Source organism: Onychomys torridus, chromosome 23, assembly GCF_903995425.1.
Source record: "Onychomys torridus chromosome 23, mOncTor1.1, whole genome shotgun sequence".
NCBI classification, from domain to species: Eukaryota; Metazoa; Chordata; class Mammalia; order Rodentia; family Cricetidae; genus Onychomys; species Onychomys torridus.
The window spans coordinates 19,610,111-19,634,198 of NC_050465.1; the positions used below are offsets into that span (position 1 = coordinate 19,610,111).

Sequence of the window (24,088 nt, forward strand, 5' to 3'; positions counted from 1 at the left end):
TCAGTTTCACAGATTATAGTTAAATAAGAATTTGAAGAGACTCAGCATAACCAGTAGGTGGTGGGGGCTTGTTGGGGATGCTGAAGGTCAGATCTGGGACATGCTTCATCAGGACAACCCTTCCATTGCTAGGAACACAGCTCATGTGAGCCACTGCCTTTACTATTTTTGAGTTTCGTTTTATACTTTCACAAGTTTAAAGAAGGAAATGGCATTTTTAAGTGGTGTGAGTAAAATCCAATGATAACAGGGTCCTGAGGATATAAAATGGTTTTAGGTACTGACAGCCTCTCAAAAGGTAAAATTCTACTTCATGCATTTAAACACGAGGCTGCAAAATACTGGTATTCAGAAGTATCTCGATTTAAAATAAACAAGAGTAAACACTGATTTTTTTTTTAAACTATAAGTATGCACTTTATTATAATGTAATATGTTAGAGGATTTGGGGACAATCTCTGTGGTATTTATTAAAACTGATTCAAGAATAATAGATAGTTCTTGAATGGGGACAGTGAGTTATTGTGCTTAGCATTCATTACAAAAGCAGCATGTTAGATCTCAATGAGAAATGAATACTTAATACCTTCATAATTTGTTTTATGCAAATATGGGAAACTACATGACTTCTGCTGGGCATTTTTTATTGTGACTTTAAATAATGCCAGTTTTAAAATCCAGACAAGTTCTACCTCTCACATTTAAAAATTGTCTTCTAAGAGCCTTGTGGTTTCTTTGCAAATGATTTTAAGGAGTGTTTTAATTTTTAAATATTTCTTTGCTTGAACAAGAACAGAAGTTATGCCTTTTTCTCTTCAGGAAAGAGATAACTAAATAATCTAATTTATGAAAGTATATGTGTAAATAATACATTTGTGAAATGAGAATTGCTTGGTTTCATAGATTCAGCCTAGAAGGACAATGAGCAAATTGCCTCTTCAAGCCAATGTTTACCCAATGAGTACGATGGCCTACATCCAGGATGCCGAATACCGGCTCACACTGCTTGCCGCTCAGTCTTTAGGCACGGCTAGCCTGGTTTCTGGTATGTGATGTTTCACAGTCTGCTTGGAGTTCTAAGTGTGTAATATTTCTGTGGTCAGACATATTAATTATCCCCCATGAGCTGCTTTCCTTCAAGAATCAGGCAAGTAGTTAACTCAGGTTTTATGAGGATAACCTAAGATGATTGCCCTCAGTCTTCAGATAAAGAGCAGGACACTGTGATGCCACAGTTGTTTTTAGAGGTAAGCGTATTTGTTAGTTTTTCATTGTGACAGAATGCCTGAAACTTTAGGCAAGAAAGCTACATTTTGGCTCATGACTTCAGGCTTCTAGCCGTAATCACTTGGCTCTTGACTTCAAACTGTAGTGAGTTGACAGCCTGGTCATTATGAAGAAGAATGGAAGAGACAGGGAGAGGAAGTGGAAGAAAGCAGACCTGAGGTCAGGGTCTACCTTTCAGGCTTTGGACCAATGACCCCCTTGAACTAGACCCTGCCTTGTAACAGCCCGTGCAGCTGTGAACATATCAGCGAGTTACTATTAATGAAGTTAGTTTTGATCTAGTCACTGCCAAGTGGCCCTGAACTAGGGAGCAGGCCTCCAACACAAGGGCTTTGGGAAACATTTCATGTACAAAGTGCCGCTGTAATTTACTTTTGCTAGTCTGTCATGTTCAGAGATCTGTGTTGTCATCATGATGGGATTGGAAACCTCAAACTCTAGAAGTTTAGACAGTTTGCAAAAGTGATACTGTAGTTCAAACATACAGTATTGTTTTCCTGGATTGTGGTGTATGACCTGCCCCTCAAAAGACTTACATCTTGAAGACCTGCTCCTATAACCATGATGCTATTGGAAAGTGGTTACTAAGCAGTAATGGAGAAAAGCAGAAATGATAATGTGTTTTATGTATTTTTAGTTGCTACTTTGACCTATGATCAAAAGGCGGCCTGTCATCTCGTAGAGTATCTGGATCCCCTCCTTCACTCAAGGGGACTTTAGTTCAAAGCAAGGCACCTGGGTTTCTATTTAAGTGGTGCCCTCAGTGAATATCTGCATAAAATTATCCTGGTGAGATTTCTTTGTCTCTTTGATTTTAGGTCAAATTGAAGTCTTCATGGATCGAAGACTCATGCAAGATGATAACCGTGGCCTTGGCCAAGGCGTACATGATAATAAGATTACAGCTAATTTGTTTCGAATCCTGCTGGAGAAGAGAAATGGTGTGAACATGGTAGGAATCCATCAACACTAAGCATTTCTTATGTTAGAGGTTCTTTCTCCCCAAAATTCAAAGTGATAACTTAAAATTTTAATCTAGTTTCTAATTTTGAGAAGTCTGTATAGTAGAGTCAGCTTATATTTAGAGAAATTTTTCAGTTAGAAATATTTGGGCCATATTGTTTTTTACTTTTCTTTACTGTATTGCCAAATATAATGCCAAGAAAGCAATTTGGATGAGATTATTTTCAAAGAAAAGACAGGTCTTTTGACCTAAGAATTAGAGAATAGATGGTTGAACTATACAGTGGATTCTAAACCTTAGTGACCATAGCATAGTCTAAAGCTTATGGTTTGAAAACAGACTGACTTGGTTTCCATATCAGTATTTATTGCTCTACATAAGATTCTAGCACTTTGTTAATCAGTGGGACAGAAGCTGAACCACAGGTGAGAACCTGTGTCTTCTCACTGATAGCAGTATTGATGCCAAAAATTGACCACTGGCTCGTAGATGCTCCCGTTGGATCTTTTGTCACCCAAGCGTCTTCCATGCCTCTCAGCACTTCTGCACTAGGCTGACTGGTTTTCTTTCAGTGCCAAGTTCTTCTCATGCCCTCTTGCTCTGTGGTATCTGTGCACCTGCCCTTTCCTCCTTCCTGTCTAGGGAGTTCCTAGCAGTACTTCAGACCGGAGCTTGCTTCTTCCTTGTCCACATTGTCTCCTCTTACGCCCCCTCTGGACTGTTTGTCTCCTAGACATGTTAGTGTATGATTAGTTGACCAGTCTTTTTCCCTGCTTTGGACCATAAACTCCATGAGAGTAGGACTGTGTCCTTCTCTGCTTCTAGGATCTTAGAGCAAGGCCCAATGTGCCGTGTGAATGGATGCTCAAATGTATAGGTGGATGAGAAAGCAGAGTCTGGTGTGCTGTGTTGGAAATTCAGCACACCTCATAGTTGTCTTCCTTCTAGACTCTTGGAATGTATCTGGCTCGTCTTCAGGCATCATAGGGCTTCTTTGCCCATGTAGACAATTTGTGTCTAAATAGACAAATAGATTGACGGGATGAAAATAGACGATTTAAAACAAGTAATTTCATAGTATTTAGAATTAAATTAGGAAAAAAAATGATTATTATTCATTTTAGATGTTAAAATTTGTATCAGCCCAGTTTAAAGAGATAAACATGCATTGGTTTCTTCTCTCTGTGTCGACACTAACATACACAATTTCTGTTTACTACAGCAATAAAGAATTTCATTTAGACCCTAAAAGCTCTCACTTAGAAGTTAAACAATTTGTTGATTCTATTCAAAACTCCTTGGATAGCAATTGATTTAAATTTGATCCAATATTTCTATAATCATATGTTAGTGAAATTTCCCTTTTACTTAACTATAGATTCTAGGGCTTGAATCCATAGCTTTTAAATAAAAAGTGAACTAGAAAAGAAACTCTATGTTTTAATTTGTAGTGGAATTGATTTAAAAGACACTGGATCAAGAAATGATGTGTGGCCCATGGTTTAACTTTTGTAGAATGTTTTTAATTTCAACCATTAGTTCTAATGTTCAAAATAATGATGTTGAAAGAGCAGCCAAAGGTAAGCTCTTCAGACTCGTGGAAACACTGGGCAGGCTGAGAGCAGTAGGTCTTGCTTTCTGGCTCTCCTGCAGAGGCAATGAAGACACAGATCTGGGGCACAAGTGGAGACATCATCCCTGCTGATGGCCAGTGGAACTGAGAAATGGAAATTGCTTCTGCCATTCACCTCTTGGAGATTTTATTTATTTATTTATTTTTGACACTTCTTCCCCCTTCCTGGCACTGGCTGGAATAGAACAAAGGACCATTGGTGATATAGAAGCCATACAGGTGTTACGGTCCTGTTGATGTGCCTTGGAAACCGGTTCTTCTCAAATATAAGGAAAACCTAGCATGAAGAGCTTACCAGATTTAAGAACACATGTTTGTGTGGTTGGGAGCTAGCATGCTCTGATAAACTTGAGGACATAAACCCCATTGAGCATTCCCCGTCAGTTCCAGCTGGTGGTGTCTATGTGGGGATGCTCGGAGAATGTGCACCAGACCCTGGGTTCCATCTCCAGCACACCCCCACAAACAAACAAACTACTGAAGACACATCATTGACTTACACATAATTGACTAAGCAAAGTGGAAGCCTTTGATGCTTGCAGGGTCCATAACTCAAGTGAGCTTGATAAAGGACAGAGGGCAGCGCAGGAAGTCCAGTTGCTGATCAAAGACCAGCACAACCAAGAAGGTTTCCGCTCCATATGGTCAGATCAGCATAAGCTGGAAACTTGGTCATGTCAGACTGCACACACAAGGCTGGACTCCCATATCCAAAACCTTCCAAACACTAAGAAACTGAACAAATACTAGTAGTAGGGTCGGTAACTGGAGGGCTGGCAGAGCCTTTGCAGCTTAATCAAACGGGTGATACTTCTACAGCAATTATGTGTTAGAAATGTGGGCTTCTCCCAAGACATGGAATTTAGAAGACTGCCTTTCTAGGGGGTTAAAAACGAGTGTAGCAGTTCATCTGTAAATATCCTGTTGAGCCCCTTGTTACTATAAAAATTAGAAAATACGTGTATGGGGGACCCTGGCTGAGACTTTGTTTGCTGGCCAACACTGTTATTTGTCCATTGTGCTTTTATGGAGAAAACTAACCACACCCTTCTCTTAACTCACATGTCTTGCTGAGAACAATCAAACTGCCAGTTCTTTAATTCTGTGACTTGTTGCATTTAAAACACTGTTTCCTTTTACAAGATTTTGTCAAACATCTTTGATTCAGACCCTTGTTTATTTCATGGGAGAATCTATGGTGCAGTTCCTAGCTCAGAGCCACAGAGCAGCCTGTAGTTCAATCCTTGAGTTTTTACCTACAGCTTTAAATTTTACCTTTTCAGCTCTGTACTGCCAAGGCCTGATACCTGGAGCTCTTGATTCTGTCAATGTGGGCTAGGACCCATGAATAAAGGCCCCCCAAGAAGGAAAGCACCAGGGTCAGGGGAACTGATCTGGCTTGGAGGATTGGTGTGCATGCAGAGCATTTTCAGTAGGTGATTCATCAGTGAAGCACCTCATCTGTCACTGAGTGTCAGTGTCTAGGATTCCCCCATACAGAACAAAGCCAGAGAGTGCTTCCTGAACGCATCCTTCTTGAATCTGAGAAGGCCCTCTTTACCTTTCTGTTGGAATCTTTCATCTTCCATTACTCAGAAATGATTTTGTCAGCATTCCTGACCAAGATTATAAAGTCGTTTGCTCTGGTAGTCCATTTAAGTGCCTTGACAAGAATGTCCCCTTTTGAGTCCTGCTATTCTACAAGCTGCATTAAATGGCACTATTGTTGGAGAACATTATTTTATGTGCTTTATTTAATCTTTATTTTAAAAAGAATTGGGAATTGATACATTTTAATACAATTCTTTCAGAACTAATTTTTTCCAGCATTTTAATACTGCAGTGTTCCTCTGATGCCATTAAGTATTTTTCTCTCCATAGTCTGAATGGTAATGATATCTACTGTTAGCTGAGCCTCTGGTACAATGGGAGTTGCCTTTTGCTAGCACCCTTCTATTTAATGCTCTTCTGACATTCTGAATTCTAAGCTCCAGATCGTTATGAATCCAGTCTTTTCTCACAGATAGGTAGCCAATCCTTTGAGTCCTGTATCACACAAAAAGATGCAAAACCTGAAGATATCAGTCCTTAATACAAAATTAAACTTGCATAAAATGTAGCTGGTGATCAAAGAACCCTTCATAAATCATTTTCTCTTCTCTATTCTTCCCATGTCTGTCTTTACTTCCATGTCTGTTTTTACCCCTTGGGTATTATTAGCTAAGGGTCTACCTAGGCACTGAGTTTTCGTTTTTTAATGTTGTCTTGCTTATGTATGTCCCTAACCGCAGTAGACTTAATTGATGTTGGACATATAGAAAATGTTGCCCAATAAGGATATATACATCCTAGCAAAGAATGAAAGTATTTTTAAGCTGTACCAAGTAAAAGGTACTGTGTAAATGCATAGTAACTATGAAGTAACATGCAGAATAGTCGCAGTTTTAAAATAAAATGGAAAGAAGAAATTGGTGGTAATTTGCCAAATTCAAAGGTCACAGATGATCTACACATGTCCCCAGTGTTTTTTATGTCCTGAAAACATCAGATTCTTTTGAGAATTTTATTTTGTCTATATATATTTTTAAGGAAGGCTGACTTCTAACTGACTATTTAGCCAAAGCTGCTATTTTCTGTTTCCCAGTGCTGGGATTATAGGCTGGTATGTATTGGTTTGGTTTTAATTGTATCAGTTGGTAATGTTGAGGTTTCAAAGTTGGATTTTTTTTCTTTTACCATTTGTGAAATATAGTTTTAGATCCATATATGGCTTGTTGAATGTGTGAAATGAACTTTTGAAAATGTGATAGAGAAACCCTGAGAAAGGGGTGCTGACATTCAGTGTTGCGTGAGATATGGGGGACATTGTGTTTCTTGTACTTAGAAGGTTTTGTGGTAGGTTGGGAGTTTTCATAAAATGCTTTTCATTATCAAAACTGTAGGAACTGCCTTGAGTATCTTGGGGTTTTTTTTTTTTGTTTTATTTTGTTTTTGTTTGTTTGTTTGAGACAGGATTTCTCTGTGTAGCTTTGCGCCTTTCCTGGAACTCACTCTGTAGACCAGGCTGGCCTCGAACTCACAGAGATCCACCTGCCTCTGCCTCCCAAGTGCTGGGATTAAAGGGGTGCGCCACCACCGCCCGGCCCGCCTTGAGTATCTTTAGTATTGATGGATGGAGGGGATGGTTAAAGCAGGAGTTGGTGAACACTACTGGATTTCCTTCTACAAGCATGATCCTCTATTGTATATTTCTCTGACTGTCATCTGTGGACTATACCCCAGAGTATTCATATGTTTATGTATTTGAGCTTTGTCAGACAATGAGTTGATTGAATTAATTCAGTGAGTGCTGTGAATACAAAACTTGCAAGCGTTTCTGGCTTGTCTTCTAGGAAGAAGACAAGAAGAGTCCAGTCAGTTATCCTTCCCTCCTCAGCCACATGACTTCGTCCTTCCTCAACCATCCGTTCCTCCCCATGATAGTGAATGCCAAGCTCTCCTCCCCTGCCGTGGAGCTGCTGAGTGAACTGCCTCTGCTTCAGTCATCTTTACCTTGTGACATCCATCTGGTCAATCTCCGCACAATACAGTTAAAGGTAAACTCAACCGATGTCCACAGAGAACGGTTTCTTTCACTCTGGACTTGCTCTACGGGGTAAGGAGGGAGGAGGAAGTTGGGGACACTTTGGAGCAATTGCTCAGCTCTCATGAGCTTACAGGAGACTTGAGATCAGTTCCCAGCACCCGGGTTGAGTGGTTTACAACTTCCTGTAACTCAGCGTCAGAGGACACTCCGCTCTACTGGGCTTTAGGTAAACACACACACACACACACACACACACACACACACACACACACACACACACACACATAGATAAATAAAAATCTTAAAATAACACGCAGTAAGCTTCCCTGTGCTCTGTGGAATAATTACAAGGACTTCCCCTTTTAGCAACTGTGCTGTTCATTTGACAGTTGCTCTGCTTTAGAGAATATTCCAGTATTGAATTGTTTACCTCTTGGGACAGTCCCGTATGGTGAGCAGGTTAGAGTTTGCACCTTTTCCATCGTGGAAGCTAATGCTGGCCTCAGATCTCATATTTAGGGGCCAGGGCCAGGCTCATCATTCATTTACTCCTGTTTGCTAGGCAGTGTTTCTCAAAGTTAGAGAAACACTAAATGTAGTGCTTGATCACTTCTACGATAGAGGTTTTGTTCTTCATATCTCTTGTTTGAAACGTTGCAACTTGTGTGGAGAGCCAACTTTGAGGATGTTTCAAAGCGAGCATGGGAAGGATTTATTAGGCATCCAGTTTAACGGCTGGTGTGTTTTGGTTTGTATTTATGTTCCTATGGGTATGATACAGCTGTTTTGATGTTGTGAGTAGGTGCACAGCTGGAGGCAGTAAGGAAGGAAGGAGCCCAACCCAAGATGAGAGACGGATTTAAGAATAAAGAGGGCATACTGAGTAAAGCAAGGAAGGAGAAATGTCTCCATTGTGGATATGTAGGGCTTTACAGACTTCATGCCCAGGATGAGGAACTTAGGCCAGGCTGTGAAGGGAGCAGTGTGACTTGTAATAAGGAAAGCGGGTGCTGCTGCCATAACTGTGTGGATTTGTGCTGCAGCACTTGTGTGGTCCTGTGAGGTAAGCATGCAGGGTTTGGGTTATGCCTGCTAGGTGCTAGCTGGGCACTGGGCTTACAGCTGTCAGCAAAGCCAAACTGATGGCCCCAGCTCCTTGGTCCTCTGTAGTAGGAGAAGATTCCAGAAGAAAACTAACAGTAAACATATACTGAGTGATAATGAGTGGTAAGGGGGAAGGGGAGGCCCAGGAGAAGTTCAAGGTGATGCTAGTTTGCTTGGGGTGGGTAGAGGAGTCCTCATCGAGACGGTGAGAATCGGGGTAGAAGCCTGGAGGACGTCAGGAAATAAAGATCCAGTCCATATTTCTGGGGGGTTATAAGGGACAACGAGATAATGATCTTGGCAGAATTCAGAGCAAGTATGGAAGCTGTGAGGGACACCTGTGGCAAGAATATGGAAGCTTTGCTCTTCTTCTGTCCATTGCCATGTCCTCCTGTGTAGGACAGAGCCTAGACATGGGATGGGACCTTCTGTTGAATAAGTGAATTGCCTGGCTGTTTAAGCAGAGCGGTTCTCAACCTGTGGGTCATGATACCTTTGGTAATCCTCTGTCTCCAAAAATACTTAGAATATGATTCATAACAGGAGCAAAATTATGGTTATGAAGTAGTAACGAATATAATTTTACGGTTGGGGTCACTACAGCATGAGGAACTTTATTGAAGGGTCACAGCGTTAGGAAGGCTGAGAACCATCCTCTAGCATTTTGTCATGTTCTTTTGTGTATGGCTTTTTTGTTTTTTGGCTTTTTGTTTTTTGACCCATAAAGACCAGAGTGGCCCATGGAGAGAACAGCCGAGGGTAGGTAGCCTCTTTGAAATAGCATGTCACTAATTCACAAGCTGAAAGGGAACACAAGAATAGAGGAAACAGAAGACCCCAGGGCTCAGGCTCCACTTCTTTGTGTAGATGCAGAGATCGTTAGCAACCTGAGAATCCCAAGCGCTTCAGACAGTGGGGAATTCTGGCCACTACCCCTCGGCCTCATTTGTAAATGACTCTTCTCCTGTAACTGTATGAAAGGTGTGGTTTTCTTGGAACAGCCCAAGTTGCCTGCGTCACTTGGTGGAGGGTAGGGTCATAGCCTCTCTAGTCCAAGGCTGGCATTGGTTTTCATATCGCTGATTTTCAATGGTAACTTCCTGATGATCATTTGTTGGCTGTCTCCCAACTATAGGCGTTTAATTACTTCCTGTTCTGGTTTGCATCTCTGTTGCTGTGATAAAACACTGTGAGCAAAAGCATCTTGCAGAAGGAAAAGATTCATTTCAGCGTACACTTTCAGGACCAGTCCATCATTGAGGAAGTCAGGGCAGAAACTCAAAACAGGAACCTGCAGGCAGGAACCATGCAAGAAGGCTGCTTGCTGGCTTACTCCTGGCCTCACGTCTAGCTAGATTTTTTTTAATAGCCCTGGACCACCTGCCCGGGTAAGTGGTAGTGCCAGTGGTGGACTGGATCCTTCCATATCAAGTTCAGACAAAAGAAGCCCTCAGAGACATAGCCAGAAACCAAGCTGATAAAAACAGTTACTCACTCTAGGGCTTCCTCTCCGATGACTCCAGGCTGTATGAGTTGACAGTTAAGGCCAACCAAGCACCATGCATATGAAAAATCCCCTTACCTACACAATTAGTTGACAGTCTTGAGCATCCAGACTCTGTACAGACTGCACCCTACTTACTGCGGCTACCATCTTCTCGCAGACCTCTCGCTCTCTGCCTGCAGCCCAAGAGATGGCTAATGTAGCTTAGTTTGTGAAATGGGGCCACTTCAGGTAGACCTGCTTCAAGCTTATTGTGAGAAACAAAATGATGCTTGGAAAGGCTCTGGGAGACGGAAACCCTTAGTAAAGGGGCAGTTGGTTGTGGTGATATATTAATGCCCCCCAAAATATTGTATACCCTAATAAAGCTTACCTGAGGATCAGAGGAAAAAGCCAGCCACTGTAGAAAACATAGAAGTCAGGCAATGGCAACACATGCCTTTAATCCTAGAATTTAGGAGGCAGAGATACATCTGGATCTCTGTGAGTTCAAGGCCACACTGGTGAACAGAGCCAGGCATGGTGACATATACCTTTAATCCCAGTACTAACCATAGAGGTCTGGAGGTCTATACAGACAGACAGGAAGTGATGTAGCTGGGCAGAGAGAGGAAGTGAGATGCAGAACAGAGAGGCATATAGGCATGTGTACACAAGAAGTAGTACTCTAGCTGAGGATTTCCAAGTGGTAAGAACATGGCTGACTTCTTTCTGCTTTTCTGATCTCTCAGATTTTACCCCAATATCTGGCTCCAGGTTTTTCATTAATAAGACTGTTTAGCAATTTTTTACAGTAGGTCCTGATGCTGCTTACAGTGTGTGAATGTGGGGGAACAGGTAGAGATTTTGAGCAGAGGGAATAGATAATAAATGAATGTCAAGATTTGAAAAGGAAGGACTAAAATGTCAGTGGCATTGTACCATGCCAGCGTGTAACCAGGACTAGAGATGCGAGGCTGTTTTAATATTATTGGATCTATTGGTGACAGTTCCTATGTTAGCTTTGGACTCTAAGCATGTATTTTGAATGGTCATTGAGAGCAGAGGAGATTCATTGGTCCATTTAAACCTATAAAGAGTTGGTTTTTTGGCCCTTAACCTTTGCAAAAAGAAAGGTTATCATTCAGTGAAGCCGGTAAGAGTATTGTCTCAACAAAGTTGCTGCCTAAAAATGTACCTATTGTAACTCCACAAGATGCCAAAGAAGTGACAGAGTAACACCAGAGACAGCCAGAAAGGATTGGATGGGCAAGTCCAGAAGCTAGATTTCAATATTCTGAATTGAGCTCCTGGCTTTGTGTGCTGGCAACATTCAGTATACAACAGTGGGATTCACTTGGACATTGCAACTCATTCTCCCCCAAGGAACTATTGATATAAATATTGGTTTCTAAGCAAGACCCAAGGTTTGCACTGGCAGTATGTCAATTAACATTTTCCTAATAGCTCCAAGGACTGCTTGGCCTGATAACAGTACTAGTCTCTTCCTCCCTGATACCTACAAGTAGTAGCATAGTGGGGGCACCTTTTCTGCCCCTTTTCCATCCTTGGCCATTCAGTTCTAAATTTCAGTCTGGTCATCCTAGCTGCTCATGGATCAAAGAGTTATGGGTTCAGGGAGCAGTGAGAGAGGCCCAGGGAGAGCTGGAAGAACGGGACTGAGAAAGGCTGGGGGGCGGGAAGGTGACTCTGGGGTGCAGTGTGCCAGTCCTCTGATTCTCTGAATCAAGCTCACATATGGGAACCTATAGAAACAGAGACTTGGATGAATGTATACATCCCAGAGATCCTGGCTCTGTAGGTTTAGTAAGTAGAGCTAAGAGATTTAATAATAATTTACTTAAAATAATAATTCAGAAAAGCCTTTACTTTTGAGACTAGAAATTAGTGAGTTACCACCATTTAAAATAGAGATTAAATCAGTGTAAAACCACCTGGTAGGCCTGATTTTTAAGTCCTGTTTGTGGCCTCAGAAGGTGTTATTTGATTTCTTAGAGTTACCATTTCTGTTTCCCAAAGTCCCAAACTTGCAAGAATGATCCTGTTATTAGTTGATGAGCTTATGTTTTTATATAGGCGTATTTACACTTGCACTTTCTGTATTTGGAAAGTGATTTTGTGCTGTGCTTGTAAGGAGATGACAAGCAGATGTCTCAGGAGCCCTGCCACAGAGTGTAGTGTGGGCTGGCTCATTCCAGCAGCTGCCTATGAGTTTAACTGTTAACCTTCTCACTCAGTACGCCTCTTCATCCTCACTTTTTTGAACTGTCTTCTCTTGATCATTCTCTCTTCCCTTGACTCTCAAACACTTCAGGTGAAGTGTAGATGAAATTCTAAACAGTCTTAGTAAATAAGAAACACAGAGCCAAATACAGGGGTAATAGCCGAAGAGATCAGAGAATTAGCAAAGAGCCACTGACTACCCTTTAGCTTACTACCAAGTCATAGTTTCCCACATGAGAGAGCTTCTTCCTGTCTAACCTGTGCTTTTATTGCTTTCCTCTTCTGCCTTCTCATTGGCTCTAAGCCCAGCCACATGACTCCCTAGTCACTGCCTGTCTATACAGACCTCCAGGTCTCTATGGTTGGTACTGGGATTAAAGGCTCATATCACCATGCTTGGCTGTGTCCTTGACCACACAGAGACTCTGCCTGCCATGTGATCGGAGGTGGGCTACCACTGCCTGACTTCTGTTCCTGGTTCCTCTGACCCCTGATCTCCAGGCAAACTTTATTTATTAACATACAAATAAAATCACATTTCAGCATAATTAAAATATCACCACAGTGAAGCTTCTCTAAAGGTTTGAAACCTGGGTAGCATGAACACCACCACCAAAGTATACTAGTTAGGAAAACCCAGGTCACTGGGAAAGGTCAACTCCTATTAAGGAAGAGGGGTCTGGTGGTAAAGATGCTGAAATACTCCTGTCTTAGTTACTCCTTGTCGCTATCATAAGACACTGTGACAAGGCAACTTACAAAAACAAAGCATTTAATTGGGGGCTTGCTTGCAGTTTCCCAGGATTAGTCCATGATCATCATGGCAGCAGACAGGCAAGAATGGTGCTGGAGTGATAGCTGAGAGCTTATCTGTTGCAACAACAATTAGGAGATACAGAATGGAAGGCTCATTGGGAATGGTATGGACTTTGGAAACCTCAAAGCCACCCCCAGTGACACACCTTCTAATCCTTCCCAAACAGTTCCACCAACTGAGGAACAAACATTCAAATACATGAGCCTATGGGGGCCTGTGAGAGTCAATGGGAGACCAGCTCTGACCTGCTCTCACCTTTTGAGGGTTTCTTGGATAGAGGAGAGAGAAATGAGGAAATATTAGGTAGAAAGGTAGAAAGATGAAGAGGAGAAAGACAGAGACACAAAATAGCTTCGGGAGGGCCCTGGGTCAATACCCAGTCGTTGACCACAGCCTTATCCAAAGGCATTTTATAATATGCCAAGAGGAGAGGCAAAAGACCTCCCCCTTGCAAGATCAAAGCATGCCATACAACCAAGTGTAGACTTTTCCAAACACCTGATAACCACCCCCGTGACCAAATCATCTCTTGATACAGTCTTGCTGGGTAAAGCAAGCCCAGATTCTCTGAACCCTGAGTTAGGTCTTACTAGATAGCCTCTGTGGGCCTCCACAGGGGCCATTCTCATTCAAATCAATACAACTCTCATGGGTAGACAGATCATGAGTCAGAGTTCTAAAGACTAAACCCACAAATTAACCTTGGAACAAAGAGAGAGCCAGAGAGATAGTTGGTCCAGCATTCAGCTTGGAGATGGGGATGTTCAACTTTAATGTTTTGAAAAATAATGTGTAGCCTAGATTTTGTCAACTTATTCTATTGTTATTTATGTTTTGACATTTTCATTTAATTTGCACACATTACCCTTATGTTCCCTGTGTGATTTTTTTTTTATTTGTGGTTAACTGTGTTCTTGCAAAAAGTTAACCAATCCTTTCAAAATCAGTGCCACTTTTAATGTGAAACTTTCTATCTTCACTTGTTTATACTACCCCCCATACATGACACTTTGAGATTTTTGTTTTTCCTTTTTTATAAGAATTGATTGGTGCTTTATTGATCTCCCCAGCCTCTGAAAAGGTGAGAATTGAGGGGGTGGAATGTCCTTTGTTGTACATATCTAAGAACAACTGCACACCTTCCCTTAACATCTGTTATCTTATCTTGTTGATCAAAACCGAGAACTGTTACTGGGCATTTTAATGAGTGTCCTGAAAAATGAATTTTTACTGGTTACTTGCTGTCTCAGGACTTGCAGTGAAGTGTGGGATTTTCTTAGGTTTCTCACTGCTGGAATGCAATGAAGACAAAGGTTGTTCGAGTTACTAAATATGTTTCTAAAAGTCTAAATTCTTGAAGAATCTGAGCAGTGTAGAGAAGTTTTCCTACATCGTAGTCAGGGTATTTAACTGTCTAGCCTTAGTGTGTGAGCACCTCTGAAGCCCTATGAGGAGGCTGTGTGCCCCCTTGCTCTTTTAGGAGACTCTGGTCAGTTGGGGCTCATCTTGTACTTCCTCTCAGCAGAGAAATAAGAAGAAAGAGACACTGCTGTCCTTCCTTATCATCTCTTACAGAGGTGTGGTAACCATTGAATGGTAAGGTCCCAAGAGAGCTGAAGCAGGGTCATGAGTCATTCTTGCTCTCAGACTGTGAGAGAGAGTGCTTTGTGGTAGGCTTTTTCCTGCATAAGCAAACTTGTGAATATTATATTACGTCATTAAGTTTGCTAACCATCTTAAAGGTTATTGTGACATAAAGTGAGTTTGTCAGTGAATACCATTATATGTATTGTCTGGCTAGAGCCTGTATTCAACATGTGTTAGTAATCACTGTCACAGTGGTTGGCCTTTGGTCATCAGAGGGACTCTTCAGGAGTCTAACCCAGCTCCCTGCATTTACTGAAACTCAATGATTATTTGAAACCTCGTGACTGGTTTGTGGAACCAGACCTCGCTTGGATCCAGCTTTCTCTAATCCCAGCCTTGTCTGAGGGGTTCACTCTTCAAACTAGTTCAACTTTCCCAGACTGCATCCTGTCACAGGAATAGCCTCACAACCTAGCTCTGGGGATGTTGGATTTTATCTCAGGAAGTGACTTCTGTAATGGATTTTTGACTGTTGGAACACCCAGCCTGAACTGAGTGATTCACCTTCAGATGTGACCTGGCTATTTCAGAGACAGTTGCCAAGCATAACTTGGTGCAGTTTTCATGGGGTGTATATTTCCCCATACCCCTCTCCTCTGAGGTCCTGATATTAATAACATATTAGTGATTTTTTTTTTATTTAAGCATCTGTTTACTTTCTTAGAGCACATAGTGTACCTGCTTGAATGTATAAAAGTTTTTTTGAATATATATTCAAGTTAAATTCAGTTTCCCTACTTTTTTTGATGTTTTTATCATATTTAAAAAATTTCATAGAATATATTGTGATAACACTTTCAAACTCTCCCCCAACTCCTCCCAGATCCTCCCACCTCTCCACTCATTCAAGAACTCCACGCCCATTATTCATTCTTCATCTCTGTCTTTAGAAAACAAATAGGCGTGTGCAAACACACACACACACACACACACACACACACACACACACACACACACACAAGCACTGAATCAGAAGCTATAATATACCAGCAAAAGACCAGTAAGATGAAAAAAGAAAGTCCCAAACAAAGTACTATGAGACCAAACATCTACAAATGCCTTGAGTTTGTTTTATGTTGGCATCTACTACTGTGTGCGGGTCCTGTCTTGAAGTATGTCAACTACAAATAGCTTCTTTGTTTTGATGGGAGCCCAAGTCACTTCCCTTTCTCATCACAGGGACTGGGTTGACTTGATCACAATCCCGGAAGTCTCTGCTGTCTGTGGCTGAGGGTTTAGTTGGGGCAGTGCTTTGCCAATGTTTACACATGCCCTCTCCAGAGTAGCTAGTTCAAGAGGGAGTCTCAAAGCCTCCCCACACAAAGCAAAATGAGATTTAAAGGTTACAAAACACCATTGAGTTGATTTTGAGTTGACAACTACTCCTGGGCATGGGCCTGCCCCGAGGCGTGGAAATATACCTCGTGGGACTCCAGTGGAGGAAACTGATTTCTCCTTTACATGTGGGTGTCAACTGCAGATAGCTTCTTGGTTAAGTGTGGAGCTCATGTCAGCTTCCCGCTCTCAGTGCCAGAACCTCATCTGACTTGAACCTGTGCAGGCCCTGTGCATGCCGCCGTGGTCTGTGAGGTCATATGTGTGTCAGTCCTGTTGTGTCTGGAAGACACTGTTTCCTTGGAGTCGTCATCCCCTCTGGCTCTTACAATCTTCCTGCCTCCTCTCCTGTACAGATAGATCCCTGAACCCTGAGCCCCAAAGTGGGGGAATTGATGAAGACATCCCACTCCAGACAGAGCACGCCGAAGTCTCTCACTCTGAACATGGTCTAGTTGTGGGTGTCTGAGTTAGTCCCCATCTACTGTAAGAGGAACCTTCTCAGATGATGGCTGAGTGAGACACAGATCTATGAATATAGCAGATTATTGTTCGGAGTCATTTTATTGCTACAGCCCTTTAGCAGAACAGTAGTTTTATGAATTTATGAATAGGAATTTAAATGAAGTTCAACTTCTTCGTGTTCACTGAGATGTATAAGTATTGTCTTCAGCAATAGGGCTTTACTTTCAGTTTGTGGAGGGCAACCAGTAGCCTTGGCAGTAGCCTGTGATGTTTGGGGTTTCTCACAGGGCCTCTTTGACCAAAGAGTCAACTAGATGTAACCCATTCCTGGCACTGGAAGTTTCACTTGGTGGTGGAAGATGTCAAGTTGGGGCATTCTCTCCTCTGTATGTGTGTGTGTGTGTGTGTGTGTGTGTGTGTGTGTGTGTGTGTGTGTGTAAATAAAATCTTCTACAGTACTAGGTTAAGTGGCTTTTTATGAATGCTCCAGAAAGTTAAAAATGCCACATAGTTTAGATTAACAGTGACAAGTGCTTCTAGAAGAGTTTAATTAAGAAGGCATCTAATCTGTGAATCCACATATAGACTGTTTGGGGCTTTGATATATAACATTAGGTGTAAAATTGGACAGTTCTCTTTTTCTTTAGCTACAAAGTTGTAATGTCAGTGGGGAAATTTATGAATGTGAATTTCATTTGTATTAATTTGTAATGTTTGTAATCACCTATTTTAAGTTGATGAATTTCTTTAAAAACACAAATAGCCAAGGGCATCCTATATCAAACACTGGACCACATTTTTTCTAGGTTATTTCATTTCATCTCTATTCTGTAGAAATGGGAAAACCTGGTTTTACTAAATGCAGCTACTAAATTGCAGAGCACAGAGTGGCTGACCAAGGCCTGACCTAAGTTCTGAGTTACTCATCTTCAGTTTCTCAATGAGCATATTTTGTCCTTTGAGGCTCTGTGAGACAGTATAGATAAAATTCATGCTGGAGTCATCCACAGGATGAGTTCATGCAGGAAGTAGGCAAACATTAATTCTATTTTATAGACAAATTAATGCTTAAAATAAGTTGCTGTTCCCAGGTGCCACAGTTGGTACAGGATTGATTTCTCATTGTTATTCTTATGATGATCTGTGTATAATTTGCAAAGGGTTTTCTATGTGATATTTTTATGCTCTGAAATGTGTTTTGGGACGCAACATTTTGTTGAAGTTTTATTAGACATCTTTACCATCTATAGATTTAGAGTTGCTGTGTATATCATGGTCCCCTGATAATTCAGAGTTCTTTACATTTTTTCTCTCCCTTCAGACAATAGCTTGCAATACCCCTGAAAATAATACCAGTGCCCAGTATCAGAGCATGTTATCCTAGCTTAGACCCTGAGGTGGGAGAGCAGTTTAAACTGCTCAGGCCCCTTAGCATTAAGTCACATGGAGATTTTCTGGCAGCTATTCAGAAAAGAAAACCCTGCATCTAATGAAACAGAGCTTAGCCTCTGGTGATGATGACCATGAGCTTGGCCATGTCATCTCTCCTGCTGGAGAAGAGAGAAGTAAATTGTGTCTGTCCCAGAACCGCTGTCTAGCAACAGACAGCTCTCTTTGAATAGTTTACATATCATAAAAGTTCCAAAGATTTTTAATTCATTTCGCTTATCCTCACAAACACCTTTACACTTTTCCCCCATTTGTGTGTATTTGAGTGCATATGTGAGCATGTGCAGGGGCTGCAGTACACGTGTGGAAGTTAGAAGCCTGCCAATATTGGTTCTTGCCTTTTTTGCCTTGCTTGAGGCAGGGTATCTTTGCTGCTGGGTAAGCTGGGCTAACTGGCCTGTGAGCACCCAGAAACTCCATCTCCATCTCTCATTTTCAGGTAGGGATTGCCAGGATTGGAGATGGTTGCACTTTGCTTCTGCCTCTTATGTGGGTTCTGGGGATTCGAACTCAGATCATCAGACTTGTTCACCAAGTGCTTTTTCTCACTGAGTCATCTCTTCAGATTCCATCTTTGCACTTTAGAAAAAAATTATTAGGATGATTCTAACTTCAAATACCCCAAAATCTGAATCATGCATGACATCACAATTTAGATGAATGCAAGAGAATTTATTGCAGTGAATAAACAAACAAATAAAATGTATGTTTCTTCTCATCACTGACTGGTTATGTTTGGTGTTTTTCTCTTTGCCCCAGGAGGATTCCTGTAATGTGAACTTAAAATGACGTATCAAATTAATATATGTGGGCTGGTATAGCATAAGCAATTCAGTTTAAATGCCTCTTCTATAAAAATAATGAAGCAACACATTAAAGATGAAAAATGTTAGTGCACCTCACAGGAAGTGGTACTTAATAGAGAAGTTTTCCCATGTTAAGGCTGATGTTACATCATCACTTGACCAAACCAGGACTAAGTTTATGTATGTTTTATTCAATAGATGTGTATGTAAAAACCTAGATTATTATATTTGAGGAAACTTTAATAAATCATTATTGGCATGTGGGCAAAAAGAAATCTATTCCTTCAGGAGTCATGGGGAAGCAAAGGCATGAAGTTACTTTAACCAGAACCTTGGGAGGTAAACTTGAGTGGGGATGGAAATGGATGTGCCCCACGAGTGTGTCCCTTTGAAGAGATGAATTTATCGTATCTCATTGTCAAGTAAAAGTACAGACATCAGACAGTGCTGTGTGACGTGCTGTAAAGACTTTCTTTAATGCTTGTGTGGTGTACTGGTGTTCTCATTTTCAGATGGGCAAAGGCTATTCAGATGAGGCGGCCTTGATCCTCCACAGGAAAGGGTTTGATTGCCAGTTCTCCAGTAAAGGCACAGGGCTTTCCTGTTCTACTACTCAGGGAAAGGTAAGTTAAGAGTGTGTTTTTGCTAGTCAAGACAGCAGAGCTTTGAAATGCTCACTTTGTGCAGTTAGGACAATCTAGCCCTTCATTGCCCAGAACTCCTTTGTTCCTGCCTGCCTGCAAGCCAACTTCAGTCTCTTCATCTTCACAAAACACTTGCTCCATCTAAAGTTTTGGTCTCCCATCTTAAGACTAAAGCACCTTACATCTCTTTTTCCCCATTTTCCACTCATCCAGGCTACCCATGCTCACATACCATGTAGTTTTGCCATGGTAGGTAGAACTCACTTTCCACAAAGGCTGGGACAATTTTTAAAATAACTGATGATTGCCATAGCAATAAAGTTATGGCATAAACATCAAGACCATTGTCAATGAATAATTGAACACAGCCCAGAGTCAGCTGTGCAGAGCTCAAGTCAGTTGATTCATTTGGAGAAATAAATGTTTGTCTGGGTCTCCTGATTGATCCAGATTTGTGTCTGAGTCATCACTGTGGAGATCAGATGGCTCATTAGTCTGCACCCTGCTGGCTGCTTGCCTGTTCTTGATTTTTCTCCTTAAGTTGGTCGTCTGGCAGTTCATCAGCCTCTCCTTGGAAGGATGAACATCCAGCCTCCTGCCTCTAAGTGAGCCATGACTCACAAAGCAGCTGCCTGGTCCTTGCACATAGCCAGCAGCTTGGCAGAACCAGCTCTCTGCCGGAACTCTGTAGGCACACCACAGAACAGGCTCAAGCAGTCTTGATCCAATGCTATAGGCACACCAATGTGTAGGCATGCCACAGAACAGACTCAAGCAGTCTTGATCCAGTGCTACAAGTTAGCACACATCCTAAGGCAAACCCTGAGAAGAGGGTTTGCTTGGATGACTGGCTCTCTCTCTCTCTCTCTCTCTCTCTCTCTCTCTCTCTCTCTCTCTCTCTCTCTCTCTCTGTGTGTGTGTGTGTGTGTGTGTGTGTGTGTGTGTGTTTTCCAGTGTATTTCTACTCTATTAGTGATGATCTGAATATACGTAATAAACCTTCTAGTGTTGAAGTATTGAGTCTTAAGAGAGATAATAGAGTCATATTATCCCAAGAGACACTTTAGGATAACCTGGCAAGGTGAAGACTATATTTTCCCGATATCCAACAGAAATGCAAAGGAACTTCTCACAGCTATGTGTCTCTCCAGGGATAGTTTATGTATTCAGAAATGCCCTTCTTCCTTCATTTTCTTAAAAGGGAAATTCACTACATAAATGCATTCCTTCCTGTGCTTTGTTAAAATTAATTTCATAGATGTGCTACAAGTCTTCACTCGGGGTTGATCTGAATATGCAAATCTTGTCACTTGCTTTTTTAGATGTCAATCCCCAAACTTTTCAACAAGTTTGCTGTAGAAAGCCTCATCCCTTCTTCACTGTCCTTGATGCACTGGCCTCCAGATGCCCAGAATGTGAGTGAGATCAACTTGAGTCCCATGGAAATCAGCACGTTCCGGATCCGCTTGAGATGAAACTGACTTGAGATTGGAGGGGAGGGCCTGGCTTCGTTACCCTCGTGGTTTTTACGTGCAATAACTAAGCACATTACTTTAGCTTCCAGCTGTTGGGACAACATGAATTCTGTGATGTTTTTTTTTAAACTTGTCTAGTAAGAAAAGAAGAAAAAGCCATGCTTTCAAAAGGTTTCTTTTTCTAAGTTTGCCCCACAAACTACTACTATCAGTGCGAACTGATGTAACACACACACAAAAAAAAAAGAAAAAGAAAAAGAAATATTGAAAGACAACCCCTCAACAGACTGTATCTCAGGTTAAATGCTAACTAATTATGTTTGCATTGAGGGTTGTAAAGAGATTCTTAAAAAGTAATACCCATTTGACCTAAGTGGAAAGAAGAAAACAAAAGTTGGTGGGTAATAGTTTTTAATGGCCAAAATAGTTGTAATCATTGATCATTGCTACAAATTTAAATTTCTGTGTGTGTTTAAATTATGTGGAAAAGTGCAATCCCTCAACCCTTATGATAAACGTCGTTGATTTTCATACTCCTGCCCAATGAGCCTCTAGACTACCCTTTCCTACCCGTACATTTAAAAAAAGAACTGATTTTTTTTAGTCATTCACCAGTAGAAAAAGAGGCATATTTTCATTACTTGACAATGTGGGATGGGTGCAATTTATTCCATTATCACTGAAACAGAAGAAGCAATTCCATTTAGGTACCACGAGGTGTCTTTTTACACAGCTCATTTGAATACAGGTGTTCCAAGGCGGGGTTTTCTATTTTTAAATTACCATATCAAAAATCAATGTGCCTTATTTTTGTATAAGTCTTGTTAAACCTTTTGGCGTCCATATTACTGTGTGGGGAGGGGAGGGGTATGGGGGGGGCTGGGACAGGAGTTGGGTACTTTCTATAACTCGTAAATTATGTAACTTTTGCTTGATAATGCTGGCCACATTCTGATCTGTTTCATTAAATTTGTGGTGGTGTTACTCTAAACATTTTGACTATTTGAATGTACTGAGATGTCAGAAAACAAAACAAGGAAGAAAAATATTATTAATTAAAATATGCTGCTGCCAAGGAAACAGCGACTTGAAGCAAGGATTTTCTAACACATGAGATCCAAATCCTGTTTGCGTTTCACAGTAGTCAACCATATTAAAGAGAGAAGGCTTTAAAAGAGACTGTCTTAAAATCCACTGTGTGTCGCTCATCTTGATGTGTTTCACTAAAGACTATGTTCCAAACTTTGTGTGTGGTGACCTCAGTGTGTTATTCTAGCCCATGTGCCATCACAGGACTTTTAAGTTCATTTGAGATCATTGTTTCTTTAATAGAATAATAGTATTTAATTTCAGCATAAAAGAATTCTCTGGCTATGTACACTTGTGAAAAATTCTCCTCAGTGTCTTAACCTGGTTTAGTATTCTCTGATTTCAAACTTCCATTTACCTCTTGTCATTCCAATACCCTTACAGAGAAAAGCATTTGTTCTGATAGTCCTCTGGATTGTCCCTCTGGACACAGCTCCTACACTCACTGTTCTGTTCTGCTCATGAACTCCTTTGCCTATAAATCATCAAGGAAACAATTCCAGAGTCGACAACAGTACTGCAAGGGTATGATTTCATGCAATAAGCATGTGACGTACATTCCCTCCCTCACTTGTTGGGGAATAAGCAACTGAAGAAGTACAACAGAACACCTTCTGTAGACCTCTGTGGACATTGGCTAGGATAGTTAGGATCAAAGGCCAGGAACGGGATCGGTATTCTTGTTGTGTCTTAAGGGTGTAGCCTCCTGTGGGTGTTCACTGTGTTCGGTGGTTAAGTGATGGCACTTAGTCACTGCAGAAATTCTGATGGGATGAAAACTGATGCAATAAAAATGGGTCTGCCCTGTGCCAGTCGGGGTCCTGGCTCGGTGGGTGCTGCTGCCACCAGCTCTTTACTCACGGGTGAAGCAGAAATTCTACGGAACCAGCAAGTTTCTGCTTTTTAAAATTATTTTCAGACTACAACATCAGGGAAACGAAGAGAGGGTTTTTTGCTTTGGGTTATGGTCAAGAATTAACTAAAGAATTCAGTTTCTCTGGCACACATAACAGCCAGCCACACTTCTGTCATGACCTCAGTGGTCTGTCTGGTTGGATTTTATTACATGGATTGCCACAGGTATTCAGTGGACCAAGTTGTTGCTTTACCGCTCTCTCCTCACTTCTTGAAATTTTAATTTTGTTTATTAGGTGCATTGTTCAAATATCAGTGTTCTTCTTTTCTAAAAATATTGATTTTAAATAAAATGCTGTAAGATGTTATAAAACATCGTAATTATCCCCCTGTGTCTTTGTACTTGTGCTGAAATGTTTTCACAGTCCTTTGTCTAGAAGAAAATGTTTACTTTCATTTTGATTATTTTGCTCATTGAAATCAACAGGTTTTGATATTTTTCTCTTGGAAGATTTTTATAACTTTTTGGGAATATGTAATATAAGATCTCTAATAAAATATAATCTTATCCTGTGCACTGTCTTCTAGAGTAGTTCTTAATCCTATTTGTAAATAGACGTATTGACACATTTATAACAAAGGGTGGAGCAGTGGTGGGCCTGTTCTTTGTGCCTTCATGAAGAAACCATTGGTATTCAGTTCAGCTCTAGTTAGTAAAGGGTTCTGTGAGTGGGTGGCAGATGAATATTAGTAAGTTTCACATCCTATTTGGAGGACCTTTGGATTGGAGTCAGGAGCCCTGTCCAGCTGTTGAATCCATTGATCCTTCTCTAGCCAGCTACATGATAGGAAGACTCTGGTCAGATTCTATGTATGGAAATAACAGGACAGAACAGGAAATGGAGGGAAATCAGTACATGAAGCTAAGAAGGCTCCTATAAACTGATCCAGAAAATAAAGCTGGTGGGAAGACAGAATGCCCAATGCTGCCACAGCTCTGTCCAGGCTAACACACAGCTGCGGGGGCTGAGGACTTCCTCCAATAATCTCCAGTTGGTGAGGAAGAGTCCTGACGGTCCACAGGTGCATGCTAACTGGGAAGCTTATACTTATTTCGGGTGACATACAGTAAAGAAATTCAGCAAATATTAAAATGTATACACAAATATGTAAAAGTATATCTACTTGGGAAATATAAAAAGTAA

General features: G+C 41.2%; 1 protein-coding gene across 1 annotated transcript in view; it reads left to right on the forward strand.

The window, feature by feature from the left end:
• Positions 1 to 21,176, forward strand: part of Man2a1 (mannosidase alpha class 2A member 1) — a 160,520-nt gene extending 139,344 nt beyond the window's left edge. Inside the window, exons 15-19 of the mRNA XM_036173695.1 lie at positions 904 to 1,045; positions 2,106 to 2,239; positions 7,277 to 7,480; positions 19,333 to 19,443; positions 20,787 to 21,176. Of these exons, the coding sequence (XP_036029588.1) occupies positions 904 to 1,045; positions 2,106 to 2,239; positions 7,277 to 7,480; positions 19,333 to 19,443; positions 20,787 to 20,939 (744 nt within the window). The 3' untranslated portion in view covers positions 20,940 to 21,176. The remainder of the gene's footprint in view (positions 1 to 903; positions 1,046 to 2,105; positions 2,240 to 7,276; positions 7,481 to 19,332; positions 19,444 to 20,786) is intronic.
• The last annotated feature ends 2,912 nt before the right edge of the window (positions 21,177 to 24,088 follow it).